At 60.5% G+C, this 15,709-nt stretch overlaps 1 protein-coding gene across 4 annotated transcripts; it reads right to left on the reverse strand.

Annotated features, from left to right (window-relative positions):
- On the reverse strand, window positions 1-11,089 carry SEMA3B (semaphorin 3B). 4 transcript variants are annotated; one of them, XM_074312286.2, is made up of 19 exons: window positions 10,963-11,077; window positions 8,978-9,167; window positions 6,976-7,156; window positions 6,106-6,263; window positions 5,878-5,940; window positions 5,358-5,477; window positions 5,185-5,278; window positions 4,867-4,986; window positions 3,824-3,969; window positions 3,621-3,732; window positions 3,435-3,504; window positions 3,212-3,356; window positions 2,687-2,906; window positions 2,330-2,421; window positions 2,202-2,243; window positions 1,808-1,965; window positions 1,668-1,723; window positions 1,434-1,573; window positions 1-1,017 (listed from the first exon to the last, which is right to left on the reverse strand). In XM_074312286.2, the coding sequence occupies exons 3-19, from the start codon at window positions 7,082-7,084 to the stop codon at window positions 616-618; spliced, it is 2,247 nt and encodes a 748-aa protein (XP_074168387.1). In that variant the 5' UTR covers window positions 7,085-7,156; window positions 8,978-9,167; window positions 10,963-11,077; the 3' UTR covers window positions 1-615. The 4 variants fall into 4 exon arrangements, with proteins under 4 accessions (XP_074168387.1, XP_074168386.1, XP_019579333.2 ...); XM_074312285.2 differs by having other exon boundaries at window positions 8,978-9,093; window positions 10,963-11,070; XM_019723774.3 differs by lacking the exon at window positions 8,978-9,167 and having other exon boundaries at window positions 10,963-11,089.
- Window positions 11,090-15,709: the final 4,620 nt, after the last annotated feature.

Consider the following 15,709-nt stretch of genomic DNA (forward strand, 5'->3'; position numbering starts at 1 on the left):
TTATATTATTCAGAATTTACTGTGCATGTCAGTATCCCCACAGGCCCTACAGAATCTACTCAGTCACATGGTAACCACCTTTAATCCTCACCACAGCATCTTTAGAAGAAACTGAGGTCCTGAAACTGCTAGGAAGGTAACCAAGGCCACACAGCAAGACCTAGGACCAGTGGTTGTCTGCTGGGGCCATTCCAGCTTCAGCTGATAATGAGTTTATTGCATTAGTACAGTCGGCCTGCCCCACCCCCCCCACCAGCCCAGCCTGTTCACAGCTTTCTGCTCATTGCCCAAGGAGACGGTCCTTCTCCCAGGGTGGGGACTCCCGGCACCTCTCCAGTCCAGGTCGTTGCTCTGGAGCCCTGATTCTTTGCCTTCTCCTGACCAGCCAGACCCTGTGCCTGGCCTGAGCTGCCCCTCCCCGGGCTACATTCAAGGGTTATCCACTGTTAATAAATAAGCTGGCGCGTCTGCCCCACTGCCAGAGCCTGTCCGACGGTGTCTCGGTTGGCCGGGGGCCGCTGTGTGCCCGACCCCTAGCTGTCTTTTCCCAGGGTCTGTCCGCCCCTCTCCCGCCAGTCGTCTCATCTCCCCAGCCCCGGCGTGGGGACTGCCGAGTCACCAGTGCGCTGCGCTGCGTGGCCCCCGCTCAGCGCGCGGCTCGGGGGCGTGCGTCCGCCGGTTGCGACCCTTTCTCTGCGACTCAGGAAGCGGTGGGCGCGGCGCGGGCTGCGGTCGACACATTCGCAGGGAGCTTGCGCCACCGCCACCGGGCTCCACCAGCTGTAGGAAGTCCCGGTACCAGAGCTTGGGGCCCGGTGGCGCGACGGGCGCAGCCTCCTCGGTCCGGGCCAGCCTTTCGGCCTGCGCAGCACTCAGTACGTGCAGCACCAGGCGACGCAGCGGCTGCGAAAAGCCCTGCTCCACTGCTGTACACAGGTACGCGCCTGAGTCCCCGCGTCGCAGGCCGCGCAACAGCAGCCCCCGCGTAGTGCGCTCCATGCGCTCCTCCGCCGGCACCTGTAGGCCCCGCCAGAGTGAGGCGCGGTAAGGTCGGGAACACCGCTCCCGGGCGCCACCGTGAGCCAGTAGAGGCAAGGGTCAGCGACGGGGCGCGCGCGCGCGCGCGCGAGTGTGTGTGTGTGTGTGTGTGTGTGTGTGTGGGTGGGTGGGTGGGTGGGTGGGTGGTGGTGGTGTGTGGTCTAGTTAGCCGGAACAGGCCTCACCAGGATGTGGAGTGCAGGTGAAATAGGAAGAAAGGGATCAGGGTTGATGGAGCCGCACTAGGTGGGGCTAGACCTCATCTAGATGTGGGGAGGCGGCCAGGGCCTCATTAGTCAGGGCGGAGCCTCTACTGGATGTAAAGAGCCCGACAAGGGCATGGTTGGGAGGTTCCCCACCACCACCACAACCACCACCACCACCACCAGGCTCACCGGGATGCCGGCTGTCTCCCCTGCGCGATGGAAGGTCCACTCCACATGCGCCTGCAGCGAGCGAGGCTCACACTCCAGGAAGGCGCTGCCGCCCTCCACACCTAACACTTTCCGCTCCAGCAATGCGGGATGTGACGAGTCTGGGGGCAAAGGGAATGAATGTCAGATACAGGCCAGGCAGGGCGGGGTGGGGCGTCTTCAAGGACTAAGAGATGGGGGCAGCTGGGCACTCACCCCCAGAGCACAGCGTTCTGGGGTCGCCGTTCTTTATGTCTTGCCTCCGGAACCGCCTGCGGGGAACATTGGAGCTTCCCTGAGCCCCTCTTCTTTTAGCCAGGGACTCCCTCCCAGCGGCCCGCCACAACCCTGCCCACCTCTTGCCACTGGGCTGGAAGCGTGTGCACGCGGCCCCGTCCCAGGCGCAGTAGGGGTCACGCGCCAGGCAACATTCAGCGCAGGCGCGGCCGTGGGCAGCGCAGCGGTGCAACGGGATCTGGGCCACTGCGCTCCGTGAGGCTACGTACAGCTGGTGCTAGGGGGCACGAGGGGCTCCGGGGTGACCGAAGGCGGCCCTGTGCCCACCTCCCATCGGTCAGGGATCCCTTCCCCACTTGACAGATGGGAACACTGAGGTCTCAGGTCACACAGTCTAGTGAAGGCAGAGCCTATACTCAAACCCCAGGCTTCAAACTACCAAGGGAAGCATGGAGGTAGCGGCGCCTGGGCACCCTCGTGTCCATGGCACCCCTAAAACTTCTGATCACTTACCCTCTTGGAAGAGATTTGCATGCTGGTGACAGCGGCAGAGTCCTGAGAGAGAAGGGGCACTGGGATCAGGGCTGAGTGGAGTGGAGGAAGCCCAGGTGACAGGAAGGGGAGGGAGGATTAGGTCTCACCTCAAACACCTGCAGCTCCTCCAGGAGCAGCCCCTCAGCATTAGGCTGGCTGCCCTTGGGGACCGAGATCACCTTCAGCACGGTGCCAGCATCTGCAGGGATGAGGAGGGGTGAGTGACTCCTTGTGTTCCCTGACAGCTAAGGCCAGGGGTCTCTTCATCTCGGAGGCCTCTACCCTCAACATGGTTGGGTCGGTGGAGAATGTGGGTTGGAAAAATCAATCAGAGCAGCATCCAGAAGGAGATGGGGGCACAGCCCCAGCAAGGGCCTGGAGAGAGGACTGAACATGGGGCGCTTCCATTAACAAGCCAAAGAGCCTAGACTGGGTCTGGTGGGTGGTTCTGGCAGGACCCTGACCTGTGCCAATGAAGAGGACGTCGTAGTGTCCGTCAGCTGCTGCTACGCGGTCTGCAGCAATCTGGGTGAAGGTGTACCCGGCACCCACTTGTAGGAAGAGAGGGCGCCCCCCCACGGGCAGGACTGAATTGTACATGAGGGGGTGGTTCCGGGCAAACTGGATGACATCATCAGGAAAATCCTTGGTGGAACTGAAGGTGCCAAAGGTCTTGCTGGGACACTGGGGGATAGGAAGGAGGCACGACAGGGATGTGGGGATGAGCGCCTGGTGGGCAGCCATCCGCAAAGCTCCGGGAACCTGGAGTGTATCTATATGTGGGTGGGTGTATTGGACAGAGACCCAGCCTTGCCCTTGGGAGTCTGAGGAGGACATGTGGCCTTCCCCTGGGGTCCTGTCGGATGAAGGTGACGTTTCTTCCACCCATAGCAAAAAGAAGAAGCCATATTTATCAAAAAGACCCCAGGCCAAGTTCTCTATCCCTGAGGCTTTCAGTGGGTTGTGATGGGGGTCCCTGGGCTACGTACCATGCCAGGCCGGGGGTAAGGGACACGACCCTGGTAGGATACCCACTGGTGCATGGGCCCCTCCTTGTGTGCAAAGGGTCCAAGGAAGGCCCGGCGCACATCATTCATGCTGTACACGCACACTGCGGAACCCTGGAAGATGCCACTGCAGGCGAAGATGTGAGCGGAGTGAAGGGCCCAGCAGAGCCCAGCCGGCCCCACCCGGCTACCCCCCAACCCTCACCTGGAAGTGGAGAAGATAGCATAGAGCAGTGGGGTCCAGCGGTCTCTGGAGGACAGCAGGAACACATCCTCTGCAGGGAAAGGACCTAGTTGGGGGAGAGCCCACAGCCCCACAGGCCAGCCAGGCTCCAGGATCTGTGCCCCTGCACTCTCTCCCCCAACTCCACTCTCCACTCCTTGCACTCACGGAGCTGGTCGAAGTGTGTGTCACCCGCCACACCTGGCACGGAGCACACCAGCCGCGCCTTCAGGAAAGTGGTCCACTTGTTGACCAGGCTGCGCTGCCCACCCACGTCATTCTGTGGGGTCAATAGGAGGAGATGAGGGCAAGTCCTCTAAGGACAAAGGGGCAGGGCGGGAGTCAACAGATGCGGGCCAAGGTCTCCTCACCCGGCAGATCTGGCCAACACGGGACACTGACAGGCGTCCCAGTGCCGGTGCAGCCTCCACTGCCAACTCACGGAAGAAGAAGTAGATCTTGTCATCATCTGGGTTCTCACTCTCAGGAATCCAAAAGACCTTGACGAACTTGGGCTCTGGCCACGGCAGGAGGCGTGGTGTCAGCGAGGTCCTGGCCTCCTCCCCACCCCCACTCCACAGGAGACCCAGGTGCTGCCTCCTCTAACTCTCACAACAGTCCCACAGGCAGCAGCCAACTACCCAACCTCTAGGATCAAGTTCAGATGGCGGTCCACGTGAACAGACTCCAAAGGTTCAGGGCCTGCGAGTCAGGAAGCAGCCACGAGAGGGCAGCAGAGACCATGGCTACTTGGGCACGCAGGAGGAGGGAGCTTCTGCCAGGTACAACCCTCTTACCTTGCCCCTGATAGTTCCCCAGGCCTGTGGGCCAAGAAAGGAGGGAGACGGGGTACCTGGTTTTACCTTCACTCAAGAGTCTTCCTCTCTAGCAGGAAGCAGATGCCCCCACTCCTGTTTCAAGAACTCTATTGGGTGCCATTACTCTCAGAATAAATACCCTGGCCCCTGACAGTCCAGGCCCCTTATCATTACTCCCTTCATGAATCTGTTCCTTGGTTTGTTCCTGCCCCAGGGCCTTTGCACTAGTTTTTCTCTCTGCCTGGAATGCTCTTCCCTCAATCCTGCTGTGCTTTGGGAATTAGCTCACATCTCTCCTCAGCAGAATGGATTCTTTTCCCCAAACTTCCTACCACTACCACCTTTCCCCCTCCTCTCTATTCTCTCATTGGTCTCATGGCCATTGAAATTGATCTTATATTTGTTAGGAGGCCTGTGAACTCAAAGAGGGCATGTCTCATCTGCCCTACTACCCCAGTGCCTAGCACAAGGCCTGCCACATGGTAGCACTTGGTGAAACCCGGCTGCACCCATTGTTCACTTCTTTTATGGACCTCACTCAGCCCTGCCCTGTGGAGGATGAGGGCCTTCTCCCACCAGCCCCACCAGCCTTTCACCGTTGAGCCAGCGGGAATCATGTGGTTCTGTTCGGAGACTCGGACGCGGGCCCAGGCTGCGGAAGATGGTGAAGTCCCGGCCCATGAGGTCTGCAGCCACCCCCGAGTATAGCTCTTCCCCTGCAGACGGGGCAAGGGCTGCTTAGCCAAGGCTGAAGGTTCTGAGGGAAGGGGTTGTGGAGCTCTGGGGGCTCTTGGGGAGTCAGTGAGCCTATGGAGGATCCCTGGGGCTCTAGGGAGGGTCTTGGGACTTGGTGAAGTTCTAGAGTCCCTTAGGGGTTCCAGGAGTTCTGTCGGGGTCCCAGCCTTTGGACTTACCCACCAGCACGGAGGCTGCTTGATGCCTGGGGTCATAAGGACTCTTGCCCTTGCCATCCTCTAGCTTTTGAAGGTCCAGCCGGAGCACGGGCTCCTGGGAGGTGGGGGAAGTTGTTATAGCCAGGCCCTTCTTCACTCTCCCGACCTCCCTTTCTGCCTGAATCTGGCCTTACCTCCAGCCGGTGGCCCACCTCCACAAATGCACAGGTTGGGTGGAAGGCCCCTGTGCCACAGGCCAGCAAGTGGGTGCGGTTGTAGGCATGCAGCATCTTCACGAAGTTCATGCACTCAGTCTAGTGGGCAGGCAGGGTCAGGGACAATGAGGCAGGAGTAGGGAGGCAGCCTTAAGAGGCTCCAGCTCACCAGTGGCACCCCTACCCCTTTCTTTCTTCTGCTTCAGCCCTGGCAAGTACCAACACGGGCTATAGGGACCTGGGTGCTGGTGCCCAGCCCAGCCCACCTTCCCCAGAATGGATACATGGGGAAACAGAGCCCTGCATTGCCCCCTATGACTCACAGGCCCCCAAGAAGAATCACATGAACACCCCCTGACTCACTACCTCCAGACTTCAACCACCTCAACCTCCCTGCCCCCATCCCAGGCAGAACAGGCAGGCCTCTGTTTTAGCACTGCCCTGTCTATACAGTGAGGGGATGACCCTCCCCACTCCTACCCCAGCAGCCAACACTCACACCAATGTCCTTTCCTGCCCAGTTGCACTCCTCTCGCCATTCCACAGGGGCCGGCCAGGCCAGCTATGGGAGGTTGGGGGAGGGGGGAACACAGGTCAGCGACTTCAGATGGTCTCTATGTTGAGGATGTCCACTCGGGACCCATCCCCCTAGGTATCTCCAGGCAGTCTGGAGTGGGGTCCCGGGGCTCTTTCCCTGGGTATCGCTGAGGCTGGGGATCCTTGGCACCTTCTTGGCCCGCTTGCTGATGTTGTCCAGGCTGAGGGAGGCCACGTGGTTCTCAGCACCCACAAACAGGCGTCCACGCTCCTCATCCACTAGCAAAGCTTCGTAACAGCAGGTCTTTGCCAGCCTGAAGGTCCGGAGACCATGGCGTGCCTGGAGCTCTACAAGGTGGGCACACCACTGAGGATTTGCTACTGGAAGCTTCCCCCAGGCCCTGCCTGTTGTCTCATTCACATGCCAAGGTACATGTGACCTGACCCACACACGTGAATTTACATGCATGTGAGTTTACACATGAAGGCAGGCCCACCCATGTGTGAAGCTTCAAGGGTGGGCAGTGCAGCCACCCCCCCCACCCCCAGGGGAAGGAAGGTTGAGCTCCTTGGGCGTGCTTGGACAAGAAATGTCTCCAGGCGGGCACACTGGGAGGCCAGGGTTCTGGGGGAGGCCAGGAATGTAAGGCAAGCTGGAAACCCACCCCCCAAGTCAGGTTGAGGGTTCTCTGCCACCAGCCTAAGCTCAGTGTGATGCCACTGCCTAGTGACCACGCTTCTATGTAGGGGGTGTGGGAAGGGGGCTCTAACGGCCCCCACTCCTCAACTTCCCTGGGAGTAAGGGATGGGACAGAGGCAGGATCTGTTGCCATGGGGACAGAAGTGGTCTTTCTGGGACAGCACGGGGAGAATGTGGGCAAAGAGGGTGGAGACTGAGGCCAAGACAGGGTTAACTGAAGATGGCCTGAGAGTGTTCGCAATCCAAACTGGGTCAGGTGGTACACACATGTGTAGCAGCAAATACAATGCCCCCTACCCACATTAGGCCCCTTTCCTGCCCACCCTGAGCTGGGCTTTCCTGCATACCAGGTGCGCCTACCTTGGAAGGAGAGCCGAAGGCGTGGGGGGCTGGGGGAGGCACCCCCCAGCACTGCTGTCCAGAGCAGGACCAGGCCTGGGATCATGGCGGCAGCCTCCGCCTGCCCCATCCCGGCTCAGGGCGCTCAGGGTTCAGCAGGCGTGTGAGGAGACTTGAGCCGCCCTGGACTCTGCCCCGGGATCTGGAAAAGGAGTAGCAGCAAGGACAGGGCGAGGGCGGGAGGCTAGGGGGGAGTCCCCAGGGATCAGATTACACCCCTAGGGGAAAGAGGCTAGGGGGTGGCATTCCACTTCCGAACCCTCCCCTCCCTTGGAGGGTGCCCCGCCTGGCCACAATCACAGACACACCCACGCTGGGCACACCCGCAGGGTCACCCCGGTACTGGCAGGCACTAGTCCCACCACCACCACGTCACCCTCCCCAGTAACCCGCCCTCCCGTATACACACTCAGACATTAATTCACACATTCTGTGCTCTTACTTCATGCCAGCCTGGAACTTGGGCTGGGGGCACTGGGGGACACAGACAAGGTCCCCATGCAGGAGGGGGCAGAGTGCCAACAACGAGTCAGATGGGTGTGTTTTAGAGAACGGCAAGTGCAAAGAGCAAAACAAGCCAGTCATGGGAGTGAAAGCAACAGGAGGGAGTCAGCCCTCTAGAGATGGCTATGTAGCCACAGGCCCACAGAGGAAGAGAGGTGTGGGCGCCTGTGAGGGTGAACGTTGCTGAGGGTCCCTTTGTATATGTGTATTGCACGTGTGTGTGTAGTGTGTATGCACGCACAGGTGTACATATCTATGTGAGGCCACGTGGCATGTGCGTGTGGGCATACATGGCATTGCATGTATGTCCATGCAGTGTATGTCTGTGTGATGTGCACTGGGTACTGATGTGTGTCACAATGTCTGCACGTGCAGATGTGTGTGCACGGCTGAGTGTATGCATGTCTCTGTACATGCAGGGGAGCAAAAACAACTGCGGTCTCAGTCAATCACTGCCTTCAACCCATTTCCCAGAGGGAAAAGAGCTGCCCAGGACCCAGGCTGAAGCCCCAGCTCTGACTTGGGGCTCCTGCCACTCAGATCCAACAGCCCCAGCTCAAGCTGGCCTCTCTCTCTCCTCATCCTAGAGGGTGCAAGGGGCTGGTCACACATAGAAATTCGGTGAGCTCAGACTTCAGACCCAAGAGAAATCAAGTGGGGAGAGCCAAGGGCCTGAGGAAGCCTCTCCCCCAGCTGGAGGAGCTGCCCTTCCCCCTGCCCTCGCCCTTAGGGTTTCCCCATCTTTGAGCCCCTCCATCTCTCTGAGCCAGAGCCCTTCCCTGCACCTCAGATGAGGCCAGGCTCTGGCTGCGATGCCCATCTCCTTTCCAGAGGCTGGCCGGACAGGTGCTGGGCACAGGAGCGCTGGTGTGGGACAAGGTTGTGGAGTGCAATAAAGCAAGGGGCACAGCTGCCGAAGCATGTTTCAGACCACTCATGCCCCTGCCCGGCTCTGTAGCTCCTGGCCCCCTCCCATGCTGGGACTCCCACCTCCCTCCTTCCCTCCACTGACCCTTGCCGTTGCCTCTGCCTCTTCTGGGCCTGTGAAGTCTGTGATGCCACAACACACCTGGCTGCCTTCCCACACTCTTCCAAGCACTCCTCTGGCAGCAGCGCCTCCCCCCACCCTAGCTCCTTCTCACCCTGGAGAAGGGGAGAAGCCTAGGGGCTTCAGGGCACCCTCTGACGGCTCCTTTAAGGAGCAGCCCCCGCCCCCACCAAGCCAGCCACCGCCCCACACACGCCGTCAAGTTTACGGGGTGGGGCAGGCAGATCGAGTGACTGGGCTGGCAGCCGGGATGGCTGGCGATGGTGGCCCAGCTGGAGTGGAGTGGGCACAAGGGAGGGGCGAGTAGGGGCGACCCCTCCCGTCAGTCCTCAGGGCAGTAGGGCCCAAGCAGCGGTCCTGGAAGTGGCGCTACCAGTCAAGGCAAAGGAGGAAGAAGCAATAGACTCCTACCAGCTCCAGGGACAGGAGGGCCAGAGAGGGGCAGGCAGAGCAGTAGTCAGCAGATCCCGGAAGCCCAGTAAGTCTTATGTGCACTGCAGGGTGTGGGCCCATCCAGACACCCAGTCCTGAATGGAGGTGAGGGGCATGCTGTGCCAGCTCTGTGACTCCAGTCTTTCTTCTAGGTTGAAGGTGGGAGGAACTGCCCCACCAAACACAGAACAAGGTACCCAAGGGGGCCTCTGTCACAGCGAGGACAGGGCTCCTGCACCTCAGCACCTCAGTTGGGAAGGGTCTGGGGACTTGGCTTAAAGCTGATTCTGATGGACACACACTGTACTGCCGGGGGTACTTCTTTGGAAAGGCTGAATGTTGACAATGGCCGAGTGGGGACCTCAGGTCCACCGGGGTGAACATGCCAGGGCTGGAGGATGGGCTTCCACTTTTCAATCCTCCCAAAGGGCATCCTCCTGCAACGTCCCCAAGGCCGGTCAGCAGCTCCTCAGGGGTCAGCAAGGGAAGCTGTGCGGCCACTTCAGATGCACATAGTTCTGCTGCCCATTTCCTGCCAAGTCCCCGGCAGTAGGCAGTAGAAGTGTCTGCCCAGCCAGGGTGGGGCCATGCATGCCTTTATCCTGAGCCTCAGGGCTTAGTGTGCCTGGCCTGGCTGGCTGGCTGGCTGGCAGGGAAGTGTAGGGGTCACTGGGAGGACTAGGGGCCTTCAGGAAGGGGAGTAGAGGGACGCACCCCTCCCTGAGCTCCTGGGCTTCCGGGATGTGGCCTGTCCTTCCTCCCAGGCTCTCTTGCCTTGGACCTGGGCAGCCTCCCCTGGCCCCATGCAAGCAAACAAAATTCTTTGGCTGTTTATAATTTTCCACCCAAGTAGCCAAGATCAGCAAGTGCCTTTGAGATCCCCACCCACCCCTGCTGTGCCCCCTACCTGCCCCCACTGCTTTTAGTTCTTCAGGCCCAGGGTCCCAGCCTGTTTCAGTCTACCCACCCCCACCCACCCTAGTCCTGTGACCATACTGAGAAATGGGACTAGGACTCCCCCACCATCTTCCCAACACCCTGGGACTCAACCCCCAGCCAAGGCAACTGGGCTGTCCCTAGGCCACCTGAGCCCTTTGCATTGCCTTCCACTAGATGTGTCCCCTCCCTGGAGCAGGAAGGGGGATCCCCAGGAGTAGCAGCTTAAGTTGTCCCTCTCCCACAAGGGGTCCTTTCTGCTCCTCAGGCCCAGGTCCAAGTGTATGCCAGGCCCTGAGTAGGGACCTCATGGACACAGCACTCATGGAGAAGGGTCATTGGCTGTGGGTCACACTGGGCTCTGGAAGTCCCCAGGGATTCTGGAAATAAGCAGCCAGGGCCTGTGTCTCCACAGAATGGGACAAACCAGGGGAGGCATTTGGGGTCCCTACTCCTTCCTGCACCCCTGCCCTAGGGCCATCCCAGGCTCCTGGGCCTCCACCCTCTGCCAGGGCATCTGTGGGTAAAGGCCTGCCTGCTTCTTGTCCTGCTGCTGTTGTCAGGGGCACAGCCTGCCAAGGCCTCAGTTTTTCCTCCTGGAAATAACTGGATTGTTGTGCCAAGTGCCAGCACCGGCCTACCTCTCACCAGCTGGGCCTGCCCCCTGCACCCTGCCTGGACTATAGATCACTCATCTGAGGAAGGCGGCAGCCCAGCCTCCCAGTGCCCAGCCTGGGCTGGGTCACCTTGGCTCCCAACTCACACCTGCTTTAGCCATCAAGGCTGGTGGCTCCAGCTTTCCCGTTCTGGCCACGTGGGTACAAGGACAAGCTCCCGGCTAGCTTAGCCATGGGGGGGGGGGGGGGCCAGGGGCAGTGGAAAGTGGGCCTGGAGAGAACCTAAGCAAGACCTACTTCCCTGACACTCTACCACCCACCCCAGGGGGTCTCCTGGGAAAGGGTCTGTCGAGGCACTTCCCCACCCACCCCCAGCCTGGCCTCCACGCTCCCAGGGGACCCCTGGCCCACCTTTTTGGAAAGATCAGCTCTTCCCTTCCTTGCCCGTTCCCCTTCCCTTCTGAGGGCCATTTCAGAGCTGAGGTGGAGGGGCTGAAGGAGGGGCCACCAGGAACCCTGGGCCTCTGGCTGTGGCCCTGCCCCCACCCACTCCACCCCAGCCCTCCGCCTCCTGCACATTCCTCCCCGGCTGAGGTCAACCCCTCTGGGATGGGGCAGCCTCCCCCCCCCTCCACCAGCCACATCACAGCTCTTCACTCCTGTTTTCTTCATTGCCCAGCAGAGGGGAGGGGAGGGGTCTGGAGGTGGGGCCTCCCTCTCCCCTCCTCCTTCATAGCCTGGGGGAGGGGGGAGGGCGGTGCCAGGAATGCTGCAAAAGTGGACTCCAGTAACCCACTATACTCATTAACATACATTAACACAATGCTGCATTCCCAGGTGTGCAGTTGTGGGGGGAGCTCCCCATACTCTGGCATGTGAGGGGTGCCCAGGGATTATCCCCCTAGTAGTCTGGGGAGAGGCGGGGCTGAATCCTGACCTCTTCACTCCTCAGCTGTGTGTCCCTAGGGGGAGACAGAACCTCTCAGATGGCTCTGCACACTGTCCTGCGGTGGTGTGGATGGGGGACTGGGCAGGTTTGGCACACTGGTGGATGGGGGTGCGCACAGGTGTGCACTCTCGTTTCCACCTCTGCACTGTACATCCTGTGGCATACAGGCCTGGGAGCCTCGAGGGAGACCATTCCCTGTCGTGTCTCCTAGAGAGGCCCTTCTCAGGCTTGGCTCCTCTCCTGTCCCCTTCCCTCCCCCGCACTTCCTTCTACCCCCCACTCTCCACCCCAGCACAGTGACTTCCCTGAGCCTCCACCTGAACCTCCTTCCCTCCCCAGCACCTGGGGACTCCTCGGTCTTCTTACTGCACAAGTCTCCAACCCCTCTAGCAGGCACAAGCCCACACCCCTCCTCCAGAGATCCCCTAGCTCAGGGAGGTCTTTCTGTGTGTGGAAGGCAGGACAAGGCCCCGCCTCCTCCCCCTGCAGACTGATGCCTGACCCCTTTATCCTACCCCAAGCTGTGTCCCTGGGGTCTTTCTGCCACCTCCTCCTCTCGAGGCCTCCCTTCTACAGGCACCCCCAGCCCCTGACTCAGAGAGCTGGGGGCGGGGTCCCAGGTCTGAGCCTGGCTTTCACACCACTCCTGCCTAACAGCCCTGGCCAGCCTGCCAGTGCTCCAGCCACCCCACTGCCTGAGGCAGCAGCTTTCTTGGCCAGGACTTTGCTTGCCCTCCAGCTGTTAGGCCCGCCCCTCTGCCACCTGCTGGACTCCTCACCATTCACTATCCATCTTCTTTGTGAAGCCCCAATGCCTGTAACACCAGGTTCAGGCCTCTGCAGGACTCTGGGTTCCTCAGCAGCTGTCAGCGATCATCACTGGGGACCCAAGGACCCAGGAGAGGACAGGCACAGAGAGGCAGGAGATAGAGTGCCTGCAGGAAGCCCTTCCACCTATCTGGGCCTAGGTAGCGATGGGGGACTGAGGGAGAAAGGAGAGCTCAGGCCCCTCTTTGACCCTGCACCAGCCCCTCAAGCCTTGACTTCTTCCCCCCCCCCTTTTTCCGCCTCCCCCCCCACTCCGTTTCAAGCTGTTGTTTCTCAGTCTAGTTGTGTAGGACACAGCTCCTTGGCCCATGCTGGTATTGTGAGCCTTGCGCTCCCCTCTCGGCTGAGGCAGACTGTCGCCGGTCGTCGGTTGGCCGCTCACAGCAGCTCACGGCTGCTCACGATGGCTGCCGGCTGCACATGGCAGCACACGGTAGCCCACATGTGGGGACAGAGTCCCAGAGAGCAGTTTCCAGGCTCTCAGCCTCATGTGGAAAGGTGCTGACTTGGGTAGTAGATGGCTGTCAGCTGTGACTGGTTGGCCATCAGCTGTAACTAGTTAGCCAATTAGCCGCTGATGTAACTGCCGCGGCTGCGCTGGTTGGTTGGCAGGTAGAAAAGTGGATGGCAGATTGCGCGTCGTGTGGCTACTACTTCCTGTGTGTGTCTCGCCCAACCACCAGTGAGACTGGGGTGCAGGAAGATCCCTTGTTTGGCGTACTGGCGGATGTTTGCTCCCTGTGTCTCCAACCCAGCCGCCAGCGAGAATATAGTGGTATGACTCCCCTACCTATGGCTCTGTTGGTGTTCCGTTTTGGCCTCACCATATCCTGCATTCTTATGTGGGGAGCAGGACTAGAGACCCCACATGATACCCTGCATGATACCACGGCAGCTCACAGCAGCTCATGCCAACCTCTGGCGGCTCGTGGCAGCCCAGCTCCAGGGAGAGCTGTTGTTCACAATCTTAGCTGTAGAGGGTGCAGCTCATTGGCCCATGTGGGAATTGAACTGGCAGCCTTTGGCGTTAGGAGCATGGAGCTCCAACTGCCTGAGGCCCAAGCCTGAGCTTGGTCTACCCACAATGAGGTCATAAAACAGAGTCAGTGTCTTTCCATTGATGTCAAACTGATTTTTCTTTTATCCAAGATTACCTGTGGGACTGTATCTCATGCAAGGGGGAAAACCAAGGCAGGAAGAAAGGGATCCGTGGCCTTGACCTCTGTCCCCTGGGACACTGGTGTCCATCACTGTGATTAACTGAGTGGCTGGTAGGCATGGATGCACTGACCTGTACACATACCCTAGCTGGCTTGAGGCCCTCTTTGCGTGTGTATTGGGCGTTGGCTTGTCCAAGGGGGTTTGGGAGAATGCACAGCCCCAGGGCCGGGATGAAGGACCCTGGGATCTCTTTTAGGGCAATAGACACAGGATGGGGGTCAACTGTTTGGGAGTGGGCCTGGACCCACTCAGCCAAGAGGAGCTGCCGTTCTGTGCCTGCCCTCTCCCTGACTCCAAGGGCAACTTGGACCCGGCTGGCCATGCCACAGGCTGGGTGGCTGCAGTCAGGGCTTGGATCCTCCAGCCTTGGTGGCTTGGCACACTGGGGTTGGGGGCGGTAATTCTGAGGGGCTCTGAGGAGAGTAGGTTTTCATGACATCAGGAGGAACCATTGGGGCTGCCCTGGAACATGGTGAGAGGGCTTCCTCCAGGCCTTGACAGCCCTGCAGTCTAGAAGCCCCAGTTCTAATGGGGCCCCCTTCCCATTCTGGAGCTGGCATCTGGGCCTCCACTGGTCTGCTGGGGGAGTCTGGGCCAGGGGAGCTGGGGAGTGGCTGTCAGCCTGGCTCCTCCCCACAGGGTCTCCCTACACCCTCCCCTCTTCAGGCGTCTCTACTCCGAGCTTGTCTTTCTCTCTTCCCAGCTGTCTCCCCACTCCCAAATGGGTTAAAAATTCCAAGGCTGCCACCACATCAATAGCCTGAGCAACTATTTGGAGTGGGGTGGGCCCTCTGAGAGATGGGTCAGCCATAGAATAGTCCCCACTGGCTGGGGACAGCCCACCTCTCACAGGCTCACAGGCTTGGTCTGGGAGCAGGACCCTGGGTCTCTTGCCTGGCTCTGCCAGCCTAAGAGACCTGGCCCCCATAGCTGCAGTTGCCCATTGGTGGGGCCAGAAAGATGGACCTCCTTAGGCTGGGAGAGCTCAGGGGGACATAGAGGCAGAGAGCATTGAATCTCTATCTCCGCTCACCCAGCTGCTCCCAGGGATGAGGGATGGCTGAGTTCCAGCCCTGGACAGCTCCAGGTAGTGGGGGATCCTCAAGAGTCAACCTCATGGAGTCCCTCCTGTTGGGGTGCAGGACACCTGGGATGCCCCCCTGCCTTCCATCCCCCATGGCTGGGAATTTCCCAAAGCCAAAGACAAGGAGGAATTGAGAGGCCGCCCCCGCCAGTGCTGGGACAATGGAGCCTTATGCCCTCGAAATCAGAGCAGGGGTAGGAAGGCCAAGGGCAGGTGGGGGCCTAGTTGTCTGCACCCAGGGAAGCCCTGCTTGCCAGGACCCCACCCAGAACTACCGCCAAGCCGGGTGCAAGGGGATCCTGGCTAGAATCCTGCATGGCCCACCCAGGAGGAAGACACTGGGTGCATCAGGCAGACAGTGCCAGTCCCTCAATGGTCCCTCTGTGTAGGGTTCCCCCTCAGGAGGGAAGGAAGGAACCATCTCCAGTGCCAGCTTCCTGCTGGGCCGGCATCACTGCTGGGGGGCGTCGGTACCCACCCGCATATCTGGGGCTCAGCGGGGTCCAGGCCTGACCGCTGAAAGAAGGCAGGGATCCTGTTCTCCTTGTCCAACGGCCCTCAGCCCTCCAGGCAGGGGTAGCAGGAAAGACCCGGGGAACTGGGGCGGGGACGGGGACTAGGGGGCGTAGATCTCCTTCCGATGGGGCGGCTACAGCCTCTCATCTCCTGCCAGCACTCTGGGCCCCGAGGCCTCTCCGGCGACTGGCAGGTGTGCGGAGGCGGGGTCCCGGGTCTCCGGCCCCACCCTCCCAACACCCCGCCTTCGCGGCGCCGACCCCGGCCCGGGCTGCTTTGTCCGGTGGTGGGCGCTGAGCCCCCGCGGCCCCACAAAGCTCCCTTTGTGCTCCGCGCCCTCCGCGGGACCCGATGACGTCAGCCTCCGTGACCACCCGGGCGGGACAGAGCGCGCGGGCTGCGGCGCCCTCTGGTGGCCGAAGGCGGTGGAGCTGTCCTCTAAACTCAGCCCGGTTGGGGCCGCCCTCCATCGAGGCCTGCCGAGGCTCAGGCCGCTGCTGTCCCGCCGTCTGCGGGAGAAAGTCAGGCGATTGCCTGGCTCACCTTACAGGAACCCCTTG

The sequence above is a fragment of the Rhinolophus sinicus genome, chromosome 5 (assembly GCF_057876585.1).
Source record: "Rhinolophus sinicus isolate RSI-liver-muscle chromosome 5, RSI-T2T, whole genome shotgun sequence".
Taxonomy (NCBI): Eukaryota; Metazoa; Chordata; class Mammalia; order Chiroptera; family Rhinolophidae; genus Rhinolophus; species Rhinolophus sinicus.